At 37.9% G+C, this 21,083-nt stretch overlaps 2 protein-coding genes across 2 annotated transcripts; both read right to left on the bottom strand.

Annotated features, from left to right (window-relative positions):
* Positions 1–9,039: 9,039 nt before the first annotated feature.
* Positions 9,040–10,093, bottom strand: LOC136069372 (uncharacterized). The gene is made up of 2 exons (XM_065777816.1): positions 9,617–10,093; positions 9,040–9,504 (listed from the first exon to the last, which is right to left on the bottom strand). Exons 1-2 carry the CDS (start codon positions 10,091–10,093, stop codon positions 9,040–9,042), a joined length of 942 nt encoding a protein of 313 aa, XP_065633888.1.
* A 12-nt stretch (positions 10,094–10,105) lies between these two features.
* Positions 10,106–10,789, bottom strand: LOC136069371 (uncharacterized). Its single transcript, XM_065777815.1, has one exon. It carries the CDS (start codon positions 10,787–10,789, stop codon positions 10,106–10,108), a length of 684 nt encoding a protein of 227 aa, XP_065633887.1.
* Positions 10,790–21,083: the final 10,294 nt, after the last annotated feature.

Here is a 21,083-nt window from a genome sequence, read left to right as displayed (position 1 = left end):
CTAAAAGTCTATTATTTTCAAAGTTTATATATATTCAGCCATAGTCCTTCATACAATTCCTCTTAAACAATAAGCTACTACTATAATTAAATCCCACACCATACCACCATGTTGTTGTTGATGTTGTTGTTGTTGTTTTCTCTTTTCCTTTTTTTTTTTTTTTCAAGATGCAACATACGCTTATGTATTTGTATATATAATAGTTTTGATCTCATAATTTCATCTTGCGTATTATTATTAGTTTCTGAATTTGCATGCATGGACTTCATATCAAAAGTAAGCCTACTAGAAAGAAGTAAACATGGGACACCCATTAAAGTTTTTAGTTCCTCTTAGGTAATTTTTTTTTTAAATTTTCTTAATTGTCAAATTTTGAACTCTTTTGTGTGTTTTTTGATTTTGTGACTGTGTTGATTTTTTAATTAGAATATCACAAGGAAAAATCCATAGATTAAACATAATCCAAACAAAATTTAGAATTAAAAAGATTAAATTTAAAATTAAGAATGATCAAACTCATTTTAGATCTCATACTAAGACATTAATACAAAGCACAAAGAGAATTTTAAACTATAAAAGTAGATAAACACTAATAAACACTAATAAACACTAATCTTTTCTTTATTATAACATAAAGTAATTTTTTTTAATTAAAATTAGTTAGTTATATTTTATAAGTTATTATTACTATTTATATTTAGTAATTCAGTTTTACTTTTATATGTATATATATATAATTATTTTTAGCTTATATATGAATCTTCATCAATTTGTGCATCACATTGGAATACTACTAATAATAAAGAAAAGATTTGGTTTGACAAAATAGGAGTTGGGTAGTAGAGCTTTGGTGTACTAGAACAGATATGAGAACCTTCACTATAGATGGCACCAATCTCAAATTACTTAGGAAAGAACTAGCCTCTCAGAAGCTTTTTTATCTTTTGGATAAAAGTTAATAATTTGAATCCATTATAATTTGGGATTCCTACATTTTCTAATCATAAAATACCTAGGGGTGTAATAAGTGGCATTTGTGGATGAAATATTTTTTTCATCACACCCCTAGGTATTTTATGATTAGAAAATGTAGTAAACTCAAATTATAATAAATTTAAATTATTAACCTTTACCCAAAAAATAGAAGAGTCTCTGAACATGCACAATAGCGAGTGTTGAGATGTTAGTATTCCGTAATTATCACGTGTTTTGGCAATTTTTTTTTTTTCTGTAGTAATCAATGTTTTATTGATTGGAAGATGATGCTATAATTTAGTATTAACCTTTAGGGGGAGGAAAAAAAAGATCCTCTAAATAAATCTTATAAATTTACATATATTGAAAATGGATAATGAAATTGTAACTATAATACTACTTACAAAATAATCAAGTTAGTAATATGTGCAATTCTAATAAAATTTTAGTAAACGTGGAAGCATGTGCTATGTTAAAATTTATAGATATAACAAAATTGCACAATAATTTGTTATATAAAAGTTTCATAAAATAATTGTAAGGTTAGGATTGGAGGCCCTATCCCAAAAACAATAAAATTTGTAGAGCGTGGGTGATAGAGTAAGATTAACTATGGATCTCACAACAATTGATTATGGCATGCAAGTATAAACCAACATAAAAGTACATGTAAAGACTAAGCGAGTTTGAATCCGAAGAGAATTCTGATTAATTCAATACAAGTTACAGTTCTTTCGCCCTCCCTTCCTTCTAGGAATCCTTCTTCTTTATATAACACCTTCCTCCCCCATCTCTATCGTCCACTTGTTCTTCATCTAGGTTCCTACTTGAGTGCATGTCATGTCATGTATCTTCTCCAGCATTTTGTGAGTGGCGGTACATGAGGTTACCTTGTTCAGGGGTCTTCTCCACATAAATGAGGCCAGAAAAGTTGTTATAGTACATTTAATACGGTGGTAGTAGCTTGTCCTTTAGATATTTTCTCATTCTTATCGTCTCAAGATATACTCAGAACTTATCTTGATCAGTAGGAATGCTCGGAAGATCATTCTGACCTTCTACACATTCGGTTGATCAATACTATTCGCACCCGAGGAATAAAATCTCTTCGGACGGATGGCGATCTCTTCGGATTGTACCCATCTTTCTTTTCTGGGTACTCTTCTTCCAGATGGGCCCTGCCCTTACCACCTTCTTCTCTTCAGACGCACAGTAATCCTCAAATGGGGCCCTAGGCCCCTTACGTTAGATTGGGCTTTTCCCCCCACAATAGCCCCTCAAAATTTTTATTTTTTCCTCACATTCGAGGAGAAAAAGTAAGGTTTTGACCTACCACGTAGTGAAAAGAATGAAAAGTTTGAAAAGAGTCCATAAATACCCAAGCTTGCACGTGCGCAGGCATAGATACAACCGCTTCGTCATTGCCGATGTCATTTTCGTATTCCCAAAACGCTGTATTAATCACTCCAGGCGGCGTTTTGTCTTTTGCATTCAACGGTGGGTCATTGATCTAACGGACAGGGCTATTCTTCAGGATTTGGACGGGATGAATCACATCCTTTCACCTGCCCCTGTATATAAACCCTCAGAGGAGGTTATTTTTCTTTACTTTACGCATCCTCAGAATACCCAGCGAACTCGCTCATTCAAAATCCTTCAGGCTTCTTCGATTTTCTGTCTTATTTCTTCCCATTTCTTCCCAAAATCTACTAAAAGTCCACTTTGAGTTCAGAGATCATCCTCCATTCCCGTTTGTGTAAGTTTCGGCATCCTTAATCCCTTATTTTCTTCTCGGCTGGGATTTTCAACCTTCGAAACCCCCATTTCCCGGTTACTGCTTCAATTATTCCTCAAAAATGGGTAGATTCCAATACCTTGTCAATAGTCCTGCTTTGATAGAGGAATTCAAGCAGACTTATGGTATACCGCGGGAGGTAAATCTGAGGTATTACCCTTCGGAGCGGATGCTAACGGATCGAAGAGAGGGGGAGGTCATAATTCCCATGACAACCTTCATTGAAGGGGGAATGACCCTTCCAATGGGTTCCATCACCATGAACTACCTTCGCAACCATAGACTTTCCCCTGAGCAATGCGCGCCCAATACCTTTAGGATCTTAGGAGCCATTAATGCCCTGAACCTTCAACTAGGATTAGGGTTGACCTGGCGTGACCTGGTACATATGTATGAGTGTCATAGCCAAAAGGGGGCGGGATATTACCTTAAATCCCGATCCGACACTGTTAGACTTCTGTCCTGCCTTCCCAAGTCAAATAAAGGGATGAAAGACGACTATTTAATCGTCTCGGGCGCATGGCATGAAGGTCTACACTATCCGATCCAGCCTGGAGAGCCAGGTGTGACTTCCTAGACTTAGGCTCTCTAACAGTAGGCTTAGGATCTTCACTCTTCATAATCTGTTGTTTTTTTTATGTCGTCATCTTTCAGTTTTTTTGACCAAGTTCGTTTATTATTATTATTAATTTTTTTTTTTTTTTTTTTTTACAGATAAAAGGCATACTTCTCCTCGGCTTAGCCTCACCAACACCGCTGCACTTAATTATCTATTACGCTCGAAGATATTTGTGAGCGAAGACAGACAGCTCCGGTCTGTTCCCCTCATCCTCAGCTACACACCAAAAGCAACTGATATTCAGCCGGTCGGTAACGCCATTACACAAGGTGATCATCGGCTTTGGCGAATAGACGTCGCTTGGCGTGGTTTCTTAGCGCCATACGACCTTGAACCTGTTCCACACCCAAATCCACAGGGTGTCCCACTGCTGGTCCAACCAGTTCAACAAGTCCCCCTTGAGCCGGCAGTCGTAGGCGAGGGGGTCGGCTCTTCGTCCTCTTCACTAAAGGAACAGATAAACAAGTTCAAATTTGAAGGAGAAGCTTCAGGGGGGTGCAGGTGATACATTCCTCAGATTCTAAGGAGGAGATTGACAGACAGTCCAGTGTCCATCCCCTAATTCTGATAACCACGCTTCCAAAGGACTCTTCGGAAGAAGAAGAAATGTCAAACTTAAAAGCTCTGCTGAAGACGAGGGGTAAGAAGGCTGAGCCCAAAGGGACTGGGACTTCCCGACTAGTGGTGAACTTGCCTCCACCACCACCTCAGGTTCCTGATCCAGGCTTAAAGCCAGTACCGGACTTGAAGAAAAAGAGACCTCTCGAACCTGAGGAGAGGGAGGTGGTGGTGCCACCAAAGACCACAAAGCAACAAAAGGTGGTGAGGGACCACCGGAGCAAGAGGGCCTCATCTGTAGAGAGTCGGGAGGAGCCTCTTGGCGGCTGACGTGCTCCAAGGGCAACGCACGTGGTCTCCCAGATTGGAGCTGGATGGCGTTCCTTTTTCATGGGAGACCTCCATTAGAAACTTCGATGGGGGAAGAGCAGGGCTGATAGCTGAAGCCCTGGAGCAACCACTGCTCCCCCCCTAAAACATGGAGTCATACAAGCGCTTCAGCCAGTATGAACTCTTCATGTCCCTGAAGAGGGACCTGGCTATAGTAAGTGAGCTTATCTCGCTCTTCAGTTGGCATGCTAATTTTCTGCCGTTTTATGCTAACATTTTTACTTCACTGTGTAGATTACCCAGCAAGTCTTCGTGGCCGAAAAGTGGAACAGAAAAGCCTATGTCGAAGCCCAAGCGGAGGCCTACTCTCGGTCTGAGGCAGAAAAAACTTTGGGTAGCTTAAAAGAGGAGTTCTCTCAGATCTTTGAGCAGCTCAAAGGGGTAACCCAGGAAAGGGATAGCCTCAATGCTGGCTTTCAAAACGTTGAGAGCCAGGCCGAAGCCCAACGCAAGCTACTAAATGAGACTCAGACTAATTTGGCCTCTGAGAGAGCGCTCGTGAAGGAACTTCGAACCGAACTCCAAAAGGCTAGGGAGACTGCCAAGTTGGCTTGGAGGGATGCTCAGCTGGCCAATGAGACGACCGAGGCCGAAAAGGAAGCAGCATACAAGCTGGGAGTGGACGTGACCGAAAAAGGTTTAACGGAGCAGTTCGCCTCGGTCAGCCAAGATTACTGCGACATAATCTAGGGCAAAGCACTAGATGCTGCCGGGGTGCCTGCTGACTCGGAATTAAGGCTGCCTAGGAGTATATACTACGATCCTGACATCCAAGAGCTCCCAGAGTCTGATCCTCCTCCCCCAACACAACTTCCAGAGGCTTCGGAGCAATCTTTGGTCAGCCAAGTTCCTCCAACCACGCTTGAGGTCTCAAAGGAGCCTGGTTAGCCAGGTGATCATAGCAAACTAGCTGAACCATCCAAGGACAAGGGCAAGAACTCGGAAAAAGAGAAGACTTCTTCAGAGCCCAAGGATCAGGTCTCAACAGCTGCTGTTACTTAGACGACCCAGGCTGCCGACCTTGTGGTCCCTCAAACAAAGACTTAGATACTTAGGGTTTTTCTTTTGTACCATTGTTTTTATCTGTTCTTGTTTATTTTTGTTTATTTTTTTTTTGTTTTGTTTTGTTTTTTTTTGTTTTTTTGTTTTTTTGTTTTTAATAAATGTGTAAGGGATTGTAGACTATTCTCTTTTGGTTAATGAAATGGTTCCTTTTTACTTTTGGTGTATATCATATGACTTACTCTTGCTACAAATAACTGTAGATAAACATAATCACCCTATCCTGCTGGTAATATACATAACTAAAATTGGTTCCAGAAAGAACAGTGTATAAAAATTACTATTAAATAATGAATACAACAAATGTTATAAAAGTTTCACAGATCTTTTCGCACATATACAAAGAAGGCTAGCATAAGTTAGAGCCGATTATAAATACATTTGAGAGTGTCAGGCAAGACTCATTCCAGACTTAAACTTCACTAGTAATAACAACACAAAAGTATTAACTAACCCAAATCATTTAGTCCGAGGACAACATGCATAATTGGATTTAAGTTTAAACACTTAGAGAAGCGTTAGGGAGTGTTAACTAACCCAAATCATCTGGTTCGAGGACTACAGGCATGATTGGATTTAAGTTTAAACACTTAGAGAAGCGTTAGGGAGTGTTAACTAACCCAAATCATCTGGTCCGAGGACTACAGGCATGATTGGATTTAAATTTACATACTTAGAGAAGCGTTAGGGAGTGTTAACTAACCAAAATCATCTGGTCCGAGGACTACAGGCATGATTGGATTTAAGTTTAAACACTTAAAGAAGCGTTAGGGAGTGTTAACTAACCCAAATCATCTGGTCTGAGGATTACAAGCATGATTGGATTTAAGTTTACACACTTAGAGAAGCGTTAGGGATTGTTAACTAACCAAAATCATCTGGTCTGAGGACTACAGGCATGATTGGATTTAAGTTTACACACTTAGAGAAGCGTTAGTGAGTGTTAACTAACCCAAATCATTTGGTCCGAGGACTGGATTTAAGTTTACACACTTAGAAAAGCGTTAGGGACGAAAAATTATCATAGTGACTAAAGAAATGATTCGATTAATAATAGTATCTTTTGAGGTTATTTACATTCTAAGGGTGCGGAATTACATGACTCTCTAAGTCCTCCAGCAAATATGCCCTAATTCTAGCCCCTGAAGTGATACGATATGACCCTTCCCAATTAGGTCCTAGCTTCCCCCAAGTTGGGTTTTTCGCAGTGCCCATAACTTTCCTGAGTACCAAATCACCAGGTTCTAGGGGCCTTAGCTTTACGTTGGCATCATAGCCTTGCCTGAGCTTTTGCTGGTAATGTGCCAATCGAACCATTGCATTTTCTCTCCTCTCTTTGATCAAATCCAAACTCTTTTCTAGAAGTTCATCATTGCTGGTCGAACTAAATGAACTTGTTTTCAGAGTTGGAAACCCAGTTTCCAGAGAAATAACAGCTTCAGCCCCATAAGTCATCGAGAAAGGAGTTTCTCCAGTAGATCTGTGAGGCGTAGTTCTGTAAGCCCAAAGTACGTGTGGCAACTCTTCCACCCATTTGCCCTTCGCATCGTCTAATCTCTTCTTCAATCAATTAACTATGACCTTGTTAATTGCTTCTGCTTGTCCATTCCCCTAGGGATAGGCAGGGGTAGAGTATCTATTCAAGATCCCTAGTTCGCTACAATAACTCCGAAATGCCTTACTGTCGAACCGTGGACCATTGTTCGAGATGAGAGTATGAGGAACTCTGAAATGAATAATAATATTCTTCCACACAAATCTTTGCACGTCTACGTCTCGGATATTGGCCAGAGGCTTAGCTTCAACCATTTGGTGAAATAGTTTGTGTCGACCAGAAGATACTTCCTGTTTCCGACGACCTTTGGGAATGGACCCACTATATCCAAGCCTCACTGAGCAAACGGCCATGGACTAGACAGTGGGTTGAGGACCCCACCTGGTTGGTGTATGTTCGGCGCAAACCGTTGACATTGATCGCACTTTTTGACATAGTCATGGGCTTCTTTTTGCCTATTTAGCCACCAATAACCTTGAGTAATGGCTTGGTGAGCTAAAGACCTACCTCTAGTATGACTCCCACAAATTCCTTCTTGCAACTCTTCTAATAGCAACGCAGCCGCTTCAGGATGAATATATAACAGGTACGGTCCTGAATAGGATCGTTTGTATAATTTTCGGTCTTTGGACAGCCAGAATCTGGTCGCCTTCTTCCGAATTTTGTCAACTTCCCCCTTTTCTTCAGGCAGAGTATCTTCTTTCAAGAATTTGATTATAGGGTCCATCCAGCAGAGGCCAATTCCGATTTGGTGAACTTGTACTGTATCTCTCCCTGCCTCGGTAGGCTCGTGCAAATCCTCAACGAGGATAACCCTCGGCAAGTTTTGTACCGAAGAGATAACGAGTGTGGCCAGAGAATTAGCATGTGCGTTACCACTTCTAGGAACATGTAGCAAGCTGAAAAATTCGAATTCCGACTGTAGACGTTTAACTCGGCTCAAGTATCTCTGCATCCTTTCATCCTTCGCTTCAAACTCCCCCTGTACTTGGCCCACAACTAATCTTGAGTCCGAGAATAACTCCACTGCCTTTCCTCCCATTCGTTGGACCATAGACATTCCCATCAATGGGGCTTCGTACTCTGCCTCATTATTTGTTGCCATGAAATTCAACCTTAACGATTTTTCAATGATGATTCTCTCTGGAGATATCAGTACTAGCTCTACTCCAGAACCTTTCTGGTTCGTAGCGCCGTCCACGTACACTTCCTAGCGGGCAGGACCTTGTTGAGAAATCATCCCAACCGATTTTTCATCCATGTCCTTCTTTGACGTTATTTCTTCTAAACTAGGTTCTGTGAACTCGGCCACCAAATCCGCAAGGATTTGCCCATTGACTGAAGTGCGAGGCATGTACTTGATATCGGAAGCCCCCAAGATAGTGCCCTACTTGGCTATCCTCCCCGTGTAGTCGGCACTTCGAAGTACGGTTTTAAGCGGGAGTTACGTGAGCACAACGACCGTATATGCTTGGAAGTAATGGGGCAATTTTCGTGTTCCGAGTACTACTGCCAAAATAGCTTTCTCCAGTGGCAAGTATCTGATCTCGACCTCATGTAGAGATTTACTCACACAGTAAACCGGTCATTGTACACCTTGATCCACTCGTATTAACACCAGACTTACAGCATAAGGAACCACTACAATATAGGCAAACAGGACCTCATCTGGCTTAGGGCTAGACATAATCGGTGGCCGAGCCAAGTAATCTTTAAGTTGTTGAAAAGCTAAGGCACATTCTTTAGTCCATTCAAATCCCTTCCACTTGTTGATTAGTGAGAAGAAAGGTTTACACATATCCGCGGACTTAGAGATGAATCGGTTCAGAGTAGCTGTCATCCCTGTTAACTTCTGAACCTCTTTCGGATTCCGAGGAGGCTGTAAATTTTGAATAGCCTTTATCTGATCTGGATTAACTTCAATTCCCCTGTGTATTACCATGTAACTCAAAAACTTGCCTGACCCCACACCAAATGAGCATTTGAAGGCGTTCAAGTGCAACTTATGTCTTTTTAGGATTTCAAAAGTGTTATCGAGATCCTTCACATGTTCAGAAATAACTTTGCTTTTTACTACCATGTCGTCTATATAGACCTCAATGCTTTTACCTTGTTTAAGTTCGTGAAGTCTACACAAACTCGCCACTTTCCGCTTTTCTTCTTCACTACCACAGTATTGGCCAGCCAATCGGGATAAAAAACTTTTTTGATAGCTCCAGCCTGTTTGAGCTTCGTTACTTCTTCTTTGACTGCATCTACATGCTCTTTAGATGGCCGCCGAGGAGGCTGCTTCTTAGGGACAATCAGTGGGTTGACCCTCAAATGGTGGCAAATAAACTCCGGATCTACTCTTGGGGCTTCATAAGCACTCCAGGAAAATACGTTAATATTTCTTTTGAGGAAATCAATTAGCTCTTCTTTTTCTGGTTGAGGCATCTGAGATCCGACTTGAAAGTACCTTTCAGGACTATCCCCAATTAAAACTTTTACCAAATCCTCGCATCTAACGCCTTCATCAAGATTCTCGACGGGTAACACCCGACTTTTTAACTGCTATAAGTCTCCCTCAGTCCTGACCTAGGACTCAGTTTCAGGCTTGTGTTGGATGGCAGCCACCCAAGCATTGCCTGGCCGAGGATTGATCTCCACGGATTTCACAAACCCGTCCTTCTGATGGATATTTAACTTTTTGATGTAGAGTGGAGAAAACAGCCCCTAGCATATGTAACCAAAGTCTGGCTACAATTGCCGTATAAGGGGAATAAGCATCTACGACAATGAAGTCCACTTCCACTACTTCTGAGCCAGTCTGTACAGGTAGCCGTATCTGGCCTTTCGGGGTGACAATTCTTCCCTCAAAGCTAACCAAGGGAGAATAGTATGGTGTTAAGTCATCAAGCTTGAGGTTCAGCCCTTTGTAGAGGTCAGGATACATTATCTCCACCGCGCTACCCTGGTCCACCATTACCCTTTTCACATCATATCCTTCAATTCTAAGGGTGACTGCTAAAGCGTCGTCATAAGGTTGAATGGTTCCAACTCTATCTTTGTTCGAAAAGCCTAAAATTGGCTGGACAGCCGGTCTAGCGCTCTTCAGATCTAGACCAATGTCCCCTGTTAGTAACTGAGCTACTAACATAACCTTGGACGGCTAGGACCCTGTTCTTCCTGGTGCAGCGAAAATGACGTTAATAGTTCCTAGAGGAGGTTTCGCAGAATCACTCCTCTCGGACTCAAAATTCATTTGACCTCCTCGGCCACTAGAGTGATGCAAGAGATGCCCCAACCTGCCTTCATAGACCAATTGGTCCAAATGATCCCACAAACTTCTGCAGTCTTTAGTGGTATGCCCATGGTCTTGGTGGTATTGACAATAGAGATTGTGATTGTGCCTTTCAGGACTCTCCACCATCTTACTCGGCCACCTAAAGAATGGTTCATTCTTGATCTTTTCCAAAACTTGGTGGACTGGCTCCTTGAACACTGTATTGACTGCTTGAGCATTTGTTGACCCCGACTGCCCAACGAAATCTCTCCGTGGCTTATTGTTGTTATAACGGTCTAACCTGAAATCCTTCCTCTCTTGGGGGGTTACCTTGTCCTTACCCTTCCCTTGCTGCTGATCTTTTTCAACCCTTTTATATTTTTTAATATGGTCCATGAGCTGACGCATGTTAGTAACAGGTTTACCAGACAAGGACGTCCTTAAACCATGGTCAGTAGGTAGGCCAAGTTTGAACGTATCTAGGGCCATTGCATCAAAGTTACCCTCTATATCATTAAACATTTCCCAATACCTATTTGAGTACGCCTTCAGGGTCTCACCCTCACGCATGCTTAAGGATAGCAGAGAAGACAAGGGCCCAACCGCTCTTCAGCAGGTGACAAAACGTGAACCAAAAGCTTGAGTGAGCTCTTGGTAGGAATTGACGAAATTTGCTTTTAGGCTGTCAAACCACCTCATTGCAACCGGTCCAAGACTAGAGGGGAAGACCTTACACATCAGAGCTTCATCTCTAGAATAGATAGCCATCCTTTGATTAAAGTGGCTCAAATGCTCCACAGGGTCCGTTTTACCATTATAAATGGTAAAGGTTGGTTGGTTAAAACGCCAAGGAAGTCTCGCTCTTTCAATCCTATGCGTGAAGGGTGACCTAGAGATTTGATTCAGAGCCCTGCTCATAGCATCATTTACCACCCCTCCACGTGATGGGCTTTGAGGTTGCTTTTTGCGACGGTGCTCTTCTTCATATGAAAAGGATTCACTGATTGGTGTTTGAGACCTTTGCTCAATAGTGACATCCTGCTCGTCATCCCAACCCTCATCAGAGTATGAAGAAACACGTTTTCTCTTTGCATGGCGTAACTCCCTCCTTAACCTCTCAATTTCTATTTGCATGCTATTCTTCTCTGCATGAGACACATGACTTCCTCCACGAGGTTGACTTCGCTCAGGGTGCATAGTATGCACACTACCTTCACGATCTTGTCTCTGCTCCAAATTGAGAAAAGGGTCTAAATGCTGGGATGCCACAGATTCTACCGGTTGTTGTCCTGGTTCCACCATTACCAACTGCTGTTGCTTCCACTGATACTCAAGCTCTTCCTACAGACGGTGCCAATTGTAGGGTCAGGATTGGAGGCCCTATCCCAAAAACAATAAAATTTGTAGAGTGTGGGTGATAGAGCAAGATTAACTATGGATCTCACAACAATTGATTATGGCATGTAAGTATAAACCAACATAAAAGTACATGTAAAGACTAAGCGAGTTTGAATCCGAAGAGAATTCTGATTAATTCAATACAAGTTACAGTTCTTTCGCCCTCCCTTCCTTCTAGGAATCCTTCTTCTTTATATAACACCCTCCTCCCCCATCTCTATCGTCCATTTGTTCTTCATCTAAATTCCTACTTGAGTGCATGTCATGTCATGTATCTTTTCCAGCTTTTTGTGAGTGGTGGTAGATGAGGTTACCTTGTTCAGGGGTCTTCTCCGCATAAATGAGGCTAGAAAAGTTGTTGCAGTGCATTTAATACGGTGGTAGCAGCTTTTCCTTTAGATATTTTCTCATTCTTATCGTCTCCAGATATATTCAGACCTTATCTTGATCAGTAGGAATGCTCGGAAGATCATTCTGACCTTTTACACATTCAGTTGATCAATACTATTCGCGTCCGACGAATAAAATCTCTTCGGACGGATGGCGATCTCTTCGAATTGTACCCATCTTTCTTTTCTAGGTACCCTTCTTCCAGATGGGCCTTGCCCTTACCACCTCCTTCTCTTCAGACATATAGTAATCCTCAAATGGGGTCCTAGGCCCCCTACGTTAGATTGGGCTTTTCCCCCCACAATAATATTCAACATTACTTTTGAGTTCTGATGGTCTGACACTAAAAATACGTAAACACAATATTTTAGCCATAATAATTTTTTTTTTTTAAAGTAATAGCTCAATTGGTTGAAATTTCCCTCCCTCAACTATTGAAGGGTATTACTTTTATTATTATTATTATTATTATTATAGAAAAGGCTTTCATGTATTAATTTTTTTTTCTTAATAATTTTTTAATGGGAGTTATATATGAAATTATCTATAATCTTAAAAGATAGTCACTTAGTAAAAAAAAAATTCCATAAAAATAACTAAAAAAATAATTTATTAAATTTGTATTAAATTTTTTAAAACACCTTGAATATGGAAAGGTTGGTAGCTTTTGAATACATTTGTGTAGTACCTTAGATTTGTGTATTTTTCGTTGTGCATATGGTTTTTTGTTTGATTTAATTTGTATAGCAATTTATTTAATTGTTAGGTTGGATTAAAATTGATTGATAGATGATTTTGAGTGTGATATATAATTTTCAATGTCTTTCTCACCCTTAGATTTAATTTTCACAACTACAACAAAATGTATTTTTAGTGACGAAAATTAGTGAGGAAATATATTTCATCGCTAAAAATACATCTTTAACGACAAAATATGAATTTCGTCACTAATAATGAAAAAAATTATAACATTTAGTGACGAAAAATAAATTTCATCGCTATTGTGATTTGAAAAATGGGCGCCAGCAGAGGGAAACTTTGGTGCGAGTTTAATTAATCTATAGCGACGAAATATTTCGTCACTAAAAGTTGAAATCTTTAGTGACGAAATATTTCATTACTGTAGTATTGCTGTGGATAGTATTAGTGATAAAAATCATTTCGTCTCTATAAGGAAGAATTAGTGACGAAAAATATTCATCACTAAAAATAATAATAGTTTCGCACTTCCATGTTTTTAGCGACGAAAACACAATTTGTCACTAAAATTATGCTTCAATGACGAAATATGAATTTCGTCTCTAAAAAACTTAACAAAGCCTGGGTCTTTAGTGATGAAACTAAAATTCATTGCTAAAAGCTTACTACCTTTCGCGACGAAGAGGTAGCAATAGCGACAGACCAATTCGTCGCTAAAGACCACTATAAATACCCATGTGTGTGTCGTTTTATTTTCTTCCTATTAATCTGCAACCTTCACCTTCGTTCCCAAAAGAACCTAACCCATCCCAATCCCAAAAGAAACCAAGCCTAAAAGAACCCAATCTATCGTCGATAACCGTCGCCGATAACCCACCCGAATTGTCGCCAGTAAACCACCTGAACCATCGCCGATAAGAACGATTCGCAATGATTTGAGCACAAACCCAAACGAGTCGCAAAGATTCACAACTGGCGAACAATTTGCAGCGATTCCAAAAGATTCGCAACTGTTGTCGATTGAGCACGCTGCTAATTTGAACACAAACCCAGCGAACCATTCGCAACCAATGCCAGTACAAACCATTCGCAACGATTCCTGAAGTCGTTACTGCCGTAGCTTTCGGTTTCTCTATATTGGCGATGCTTCGATTTCTCCATATTGGCGATGCTTCACCTTCCTCCGCGCTGGCGACGCTTCGCCTCTTTCTCCACCTACCGATCTATACATCTCATTTCTCTTTCTTTTTTTCTTTTTTTTTTAATTGATAATTATTGGTGTACTATCTGTTGTTGTGTTCTTGGAATTATTGTTTGCTGTATAAGGTTTATCCTAAAGTTATGTACAAGTCCAGCTTGTAAATCATGGGTGACATCTTACCTTAAGCTTATTTTTTAGTTAAATTTGATTAGATTGTTAAAGCTATTTTATTTGTATATGTAGGATTACACTAAAGTGCCATGTACTTTAGATTATCCCTTGATAAACTCAAGTATTCAAGGCTGGTTGGGTGTTTGGGTCTCGACCATACTTATCCCGCCGTGGGTCGAGAAGGGTACTAGTGAGTGAGTCTTTGATTTTTGTTTTTCATGTTCCAAATTTGGATATGTACTTAATTACTAATTGGTTTAATTATGGTACAAGTTTGGTATTGCTTGAAATTGCTTCTATTTCTTATGTTGGTTGGTATTGCTTGATGTTGTTATATACATGGGGTGATTGTTGTGGTATCATAATGAATTTTTCCCAAGTGCTTGTTTGTTTTTTTTTTTTTGTTATTACTACTTAATTGATTTTTTCTATGCTTCTTTGTGTGTTTTCTACTTTGAAGGATTCAAAACCAAAACCACGAAATAGTAAGTTTTTGGGGTTTAGCAGCTTTGGACATTTGTGATGGGTGTATATTATTGTTTGAATGTGTTAAGAAACTATTTCTAATACCTTATTATTGAGTGGGAAGGGGTTTGAAGAGCCTTTGATTGTTGTGACTTAATGAATTTGTTTTAGGGAGGAGAATTTTTCTTACATCTTGATATTGCTATGTAATTGAGTGTGTGTATAACCTTTGTGGTCTGAGTAGTACTTGTAGATTATCCCTTGTATAATGTGGATTTAATAAAGGGAATGATAAACTTACCTAAACTATTACTAATCAGTTGTATTTGTTAGATTTGCATTTGGATTTGAGGATCAAATTCAAGAGATTCACTTGGTTTTGTTTGTGTTTAAGCTTAAGTACTAAGCTAATTTTGGTTGGGATGTTTTTTTTTGGTGGGTTATCCATTTCTTAGTAAACTAATTTTTTTTTTTTTTTTGGGTATGTGGACTAAAGCTAACTAAAAGTTATCTTTCTTTTATCTCCAGCTCTCTTTCTCTTTTGTGGTTGAAGAAATTGTAAGGAACAAGGTGAAGAACACAAGTTAACTTAGGATTTTTTCTAAAAGTTGTAAACTTAGCTTGAGCTAAGTAAGTAAATTCTAGTTAAAAACTTATAAAACTCCGTACTTGTGATGTTAGAAATTAGATTTGTGGTGGCATGTTGTATTGGAGCAAGTGGGTGGCTTGCATGATGTTATAAGGTGGTTTAAACTAATATTGTGAGTGTTTTTTTTTTCTTACAAATGTGAATAAGTATTGTTGATTAGATATGATGAATTTTATTTTATTTGATTTCAATACTTATAAGCATTATAGTTGTGATATTTGTGATTGGTTTTGTGGTGGGTTGTTGTGTTGGAGCAAGTGGGTGGCTTGCATGGTGTTATAAGGTAGTTTAAACTAATATTGGGAGTATTTTTCATTTCTTGCAAATGTGAATGAGTATTGTTGATTAGATGTGATAAATAATATTTTATTTGATTTAAACTCTTGAAAAACTCTATACTTGTGATGTTGAAAATTGGATTTGTGGTGGTATATTGTATTGGAGCACGCGGGTGGCTTGCATGATGTTATAAGGTGGTTTAAACTAATATTGTGAGTGTTTTTCATTTCTTACAAATGTGAATGAGTATTGTTGATTAGATATGATGAATAGTATTTTATTTGATTTCAATAATTGTAAGCATTATAGTTGTGATATTTGTGATTGGTTTTGTGGTGGATTGTTGTGTTAGAGCAAGTGGGTGACTTGCATGGTGTTATAAGGTGGTTTAAACTAATATTAGGAGTGTTTTTCATTTCTTGCAAATGTGAATGAGTACTGTTGATTAGATATGATGAATAGTATTTTATTTTATTTAAATACTTGTAAAACTCTATACTTGTGATGTTAGAAATTGGATTTGCGGTGGTATGTTGTGTTGGAACAAGCGGGTGGTTTGCATGGTGTTATAAAGTGGTTTAAACTAATATTGGGAGTGCTTTTCATTTCTTGCAAATGTGAATAAGTATTGTTGATTAGATGTGATGAATAATATTTTATTTGATTTAAACACTTGTAAAACTTTATACTTGTGATGTTAGAAATTGGATTTGTGGTGGTATGTTGTATTGGAGCAAGCAGGTGGCTTGCATGGTGTTATAAGGTGGTTTAAACTAATATTGTGAGTGTTTTTCATTTTTTATAAACGTGAATGAGTATTGTTGGTTAGATGTAATGAATAGTATTTTATTTGATTTCAATACTTGTAAGCATTATAGTTGTGATGTTTGTGATTGGTTTTGTGGTGGGTTGTTGTGTTGGAGTAAGCGGGTGACTTGCATGATGTTATAAGGTGGTTCAAACTAATATTAGGAGTGTTTTTCATTTCTTGCAAATGTAAATGAGTATTTTTGATTAGATATGATGAATAATATTTTATTTGATTTAAACACTTGTAAAACTCTATACTTGTGATGTTGAAAATTGGATTTGTTGTGGTATGTTGTATTGGAGCAAGCGGGTGACTTGCATGGTGTTATAAGGTGGTTTAAACTAATATTGGGAGTGTTTTTCATTTCTTGCAAATGTGAATGAGTACTATTGAGTAGATATGATGAATAGTATTTTATTTTATTTAAACACTTGTAAAACTCTGTACTTGTGATGTTAGAAATTGGATTTGTGGTGGTATGTTGTATTGAAGCAAGCGGGTGGCTTGCGTGGTGTTATAAGGTGGTTTAAACTAATATTGGGAGTGCTTCTCATTTCTTGCAAATGTGAATGAGTATTGTTGATTAGATGTGATGAATAATATTTTATTTGATTTAAACACTTGTAAAACTCTATACTTGTGATGTTGAAAATTAGATTTGTGGTGATATGTTGTATTGGAGCAAGCGAGTGGCTTGCATGGTGTTATAAGGTGGTTTAAACTAATATTGTGAGTGTTTTTCATTTCTTATAAACGTGAATGAGTATTGTTAGTTAGATGTAATGAATAGTATTTTATTTGATTTCAATACTTGTAAGCATTATAGTTGTGATGTTTGTTATTAGTTTTGTAGTGGGTTGTTGTGTTGGAGTAAGTGGGTGGCTTGCATGATATTATAAGGTGGTTTAAACTAATATTGGGAGTGTTTTTCATTTCTTGCAAATGTGAATGAGTATTGTTGATTAGATATGATGAATAATATTTTATTTGATTTAAGCACTTGTAAAACTCTATACTTATGATGTTGAAAATTGGATTTGTTATGGTATGTTGTATTGGAGCAAGCGGTTGGCTTGCATGGTGTTATAAGGTGATTTAAATTCATATCTTAAAATGAGTCATGTCTTTTTTTTGGGTAAAGTAAATTGATTCATGTCATTAATGTTAGGTTTTAAGAAATTAGGAACTAATGTATTAGAACTTCAATTCGTAATGTTGGCAAACCTTGATCAAAACTTTTTAGTCTTATTTAGACTTGCTCAAAGTGTATTTATATGTAAAGTTGGAATCGAGTTACTGCAAGATTTACTGTGTAAATTTGCCTGGCTCGATCGATCGAGTCTAAATCGAAAGTCATGCAGATTGTTTTTCTACATAATTTTTCAACTCAGCCCAAGCCCGTTTGTCGTGTAGGGTTTTATGTTTTGCTCTAGGTATAAAAGGGTAAACCCTAGCCACGTTTTAAGGTTGCTCTTTATGCTATGTGTGTGAATCTTCTGTGAGATCTAGAGGTGTTTTCATTCACACATACTTAGGGTTATCAAGAATCAAGACTATATCAACAACTTAATGATCAATTCAGTTGCAGATTTAAGAGCTTAAAGATTTACAAGCGGGAGTGCTTGTACTTGCTGAAAATTCAAGAAAGAAGTAATTCGTGGACTCGGAGCTATCACGTAGTTATGGTAGTAAGTTTCCTACTCGAGATAAAAATAGGATGTTAGTGGTTTAAGTCGCTATCGTGTAAACTTCAATTCTTTTATAGTGGATTCGTTTTACCTTGAGGATAGTTAGGTTAAATCATCTCTAGGTTTTTTACTGATTTAGTTTTCCTAGGTCATCATATCTTTTTGTTCTTTATTTTTTGCACTTTACACTGATATGATATATTTGTGTTAACCTAGATCTGACAATTTAATGCTAATTAACTAGGTTAATCTGGTTGTGTTTTAAGGGGGTCTAAAAATGAAGAAGTGGTATTAGAGCGGGTGGCTCTCTTGTTGTAGATCTTTTGATCTAAGAGCTGATCCTTGACCCCAGTTGTCATGGAACACAGACACTCTTTTGTTATTCCATCTCACTTTGATGGGAATAATTATGCTTATTGAAAAGTAAGGATGAAAGCATTCCTAAAATCTATTGATGAGAGAGTTTGGAATTTCGTTGAATACGGATAGGAGAAGCCTACTACTCTTGCGAGTGAGTGGTAAACTTCTCAGAAAAAAGCAACTGCTTTTAATAGTAAAGGTATGAATGCTATCTTTAATACTATTTCTATGAAGGAATTTAAGAGAATCTCTAATGTTGAGATTGCTCATACTACTTGGAATATCCTCCAGATTGTGCATGAAGGCAAAAAGGCAGTTAAAATCAATAATTTATAGCAATTAACAACTAGATTTGAAAGCATTAGGATGTCTGATGATGAATCTTTTGATGAATTCTACGCTAAACTTAATGATATTGTTAATTCTGCATATAATTTAGATAAAATCTATGATCAACCTAAAATTGTTAGGAAGATTCTTAGATCTTTGACTGAGGATTTTAGACCCAAAGTGACTGCCATCATTGAAAGCAAAGATGTGGACTTCATCCCTGTTGATGAACTTGAAGGATCACTTGAGTCCTATGAGTTGGACCTACCTAAGACTGACAAATCCAAATCAATGGCTCTTAAGTCTGTCGATAATGTTGATTTGAGTGGATTTAATGATAAGCTCTCTGCTACAAAGATTGCCTATCTTGCCAAGAACTTTAGAAACTTTCTTAGGAACAATAACAGAAGGGTAAGAGGTAAGAACAATGCTGAACCTAGAAATTTTAGGAGGAATGATCCCACTAAGGTGAACAACACTGATAAACCTAAAGAGAAAGTAGGCCAACCTTCTAATAATCCTATGGGTCAACAATGTTTTGAGTGTCAAGGGTATGGTCATGTGAAATATGAATGTCCTACATTCTTGAGGTCTAAGGGTAAGGCTATGACTGTAACTCTTAGTGATGATGAAGTTCTGATAATGAGTCTGATAGTGATGAGGATGGAAACTTCATGGCTTTCACGATACTGCTGTAGTTGATGAGAGTGTTTCTGTTGAGGAGAACCCTTCTGATGGAGAACTCTTTAAGGATACAAATTTACAAAAAAACCTACAATAAACTTTGCAAAGTTGCTACAAAGGATGTTATGAGTGTTGATCTAGGCTTAAAGAAAATTGTATCTCTTAAACTTGAAAAGAAAAATTTGCTTGTGAAATTATTTAATACTAATGAATTGTTGAATAATGTGAAGACTGAGAGCATGCTTTTGCTTGATAAAGTTAAGAATTTGGAACTTGAATTATCTGTTGCTAGAGAACAATCTAATAGGTCTGCAAGTTCCAAACTTGATCACATGCTGAGTGTTCAAAAGTCTCCTTCTGACAAAACTGGTTTTAGTTTTGTAGAAAGCATCTATGTGCTTGAACCCCATTCCACAAACTTTGTTCCTTCTTCTGAACCCCCTGTAAGTGAGGTTGTCAAACCCTCTGTGAGTGAGGCTGCTAAATATGTAGAAGTTACACCTTATAGGAAGATTAGGATTGATCTTCAAGAGTCTAAATCTAAGGCTCTTAACCCTCCTAAAGGCAAGTTGCATGATAAGCTTGCATGGGTTTGTCATTTTTGTGGAAAGTCTGGACACATTCGTCCAAACTATTTCAAGTTGCAAGCTACTAAGCGAGCAAATAAGTCAAAAGTACCTGTGCCTCAAACACAAGATCCTATAGTACTTATTAGTGAATTGGTAAAGGCTCTAAACCTTTATTCCAATCCTAGAGTTGCTCAGAATTCTAGTGTGAATAATAACTCTAATGCTAAAGTTGCATCTAAAAAATTTTGGATGCAAAATGCTCGATCTAATTGAGTCTTTCTGACATGGTCCTTGTGCTTCATCGCTTTACTCTTTGTAACCATTTTTTTTCTCTGTTTTTATAGGATTTACATTGCATAACATTCATGCATATTATTCTAGGATGTTTTTGTTATTTTTTTTAAATTAAAAAAAAAAGGGGGGGGAAAGGGAAGCAAAATGTGTTTTGCATTATTTTTCTTGGATTTGAAATAAAAGTTGGCCAATTTATTTTTACATAACATGTTTATGTACCTTGTTTAGTTTGGATCAGCTTATTTATTGCACTTTACAAATTAAAGTTTTGTAGTGCATGTTGTGTGGGAAGATGTTTATAGTTTTTGATTACTTTGTCTTGATCTTGAAGTCACATGCTTTTGATTGACGAGCTTGATCTTATTGAGAAATGCATAAATAACCATCTCACCATTGTTTACTAGCTAATCATGAACACCTTAGTACATATCGTAAGATTTTGTGCTCAAGACAGTGTAGCACGTGCACAAAAAGAACATAAGGTGTAGCATTAGTTTAAATGTTAAAATTGGTGTGTACATTATTGGGCTATAATAAATTCAAAATCATATAAAATTGGTGTGTACATTATCCCGACTACTTTAATAAGTTTCTGAACAAATAAAATTGGTGTGTACAATATGAGACAAATCAAGAAACATACATGATTGCAAGCTTTTATTATAGAAGATGTGAGAGTTATATGATGTAACTCTTTAGGTGATAGTCTCTTTCGAATTCTATGTGATGAATTTTGTAGATATTGTGCTTGATTTCTATTCATATATCATCTCACATGTATCTCAAGGTTTTGCTAGTTGCACACATTACACAAGTTACTTTTTGCTAAACTTTGTACATGTTATTGTATGTGATTTTGGTTTGGCCAACCAAGTT

The sequence above is a fragment of the Quercus suber genome, unplaced genomic scaffold (genome assembly GCF_002906115.3).
Source record: "Quercus suber isolate HL8 unplaced genomic scaffold, Cork oak 2.0 scaffold_165, whole genome shotgun sequence".
Classification (NCBI taxonomy): Eukaryota; Viridiplantae; Streptophyta; class Magnoliopsida; order Fagales; family Fagaceae; genus Quercus; species Quercus suber.
This window is presented reverse-complemented; position numbering and strand designations above follow the sequence as displayed.

Coding starts and splice junctions, on each gene's coding strand:
- LOC136069372 (XM_065777816.1), bottom strand. CDS start 10,093: ATGTTAGTAGCTCAGTTACTAACAGGGGACATTGGTCTAGATCTGAAG. Junction 9,505..9,616: donor AATATCCATCAGAAGGACGG/GTTTGTGAAATC, acceptor GACTTATAGCAG/TTAAAAAGTCGGGTGTTACC.
- LOC136069371 (XM_065777815.1), bottom strand. CDS start 10,789: ATGCGTGAGGGTGAGACCCTGAAGGCGTACTCAAATAGGTATTGGGAA.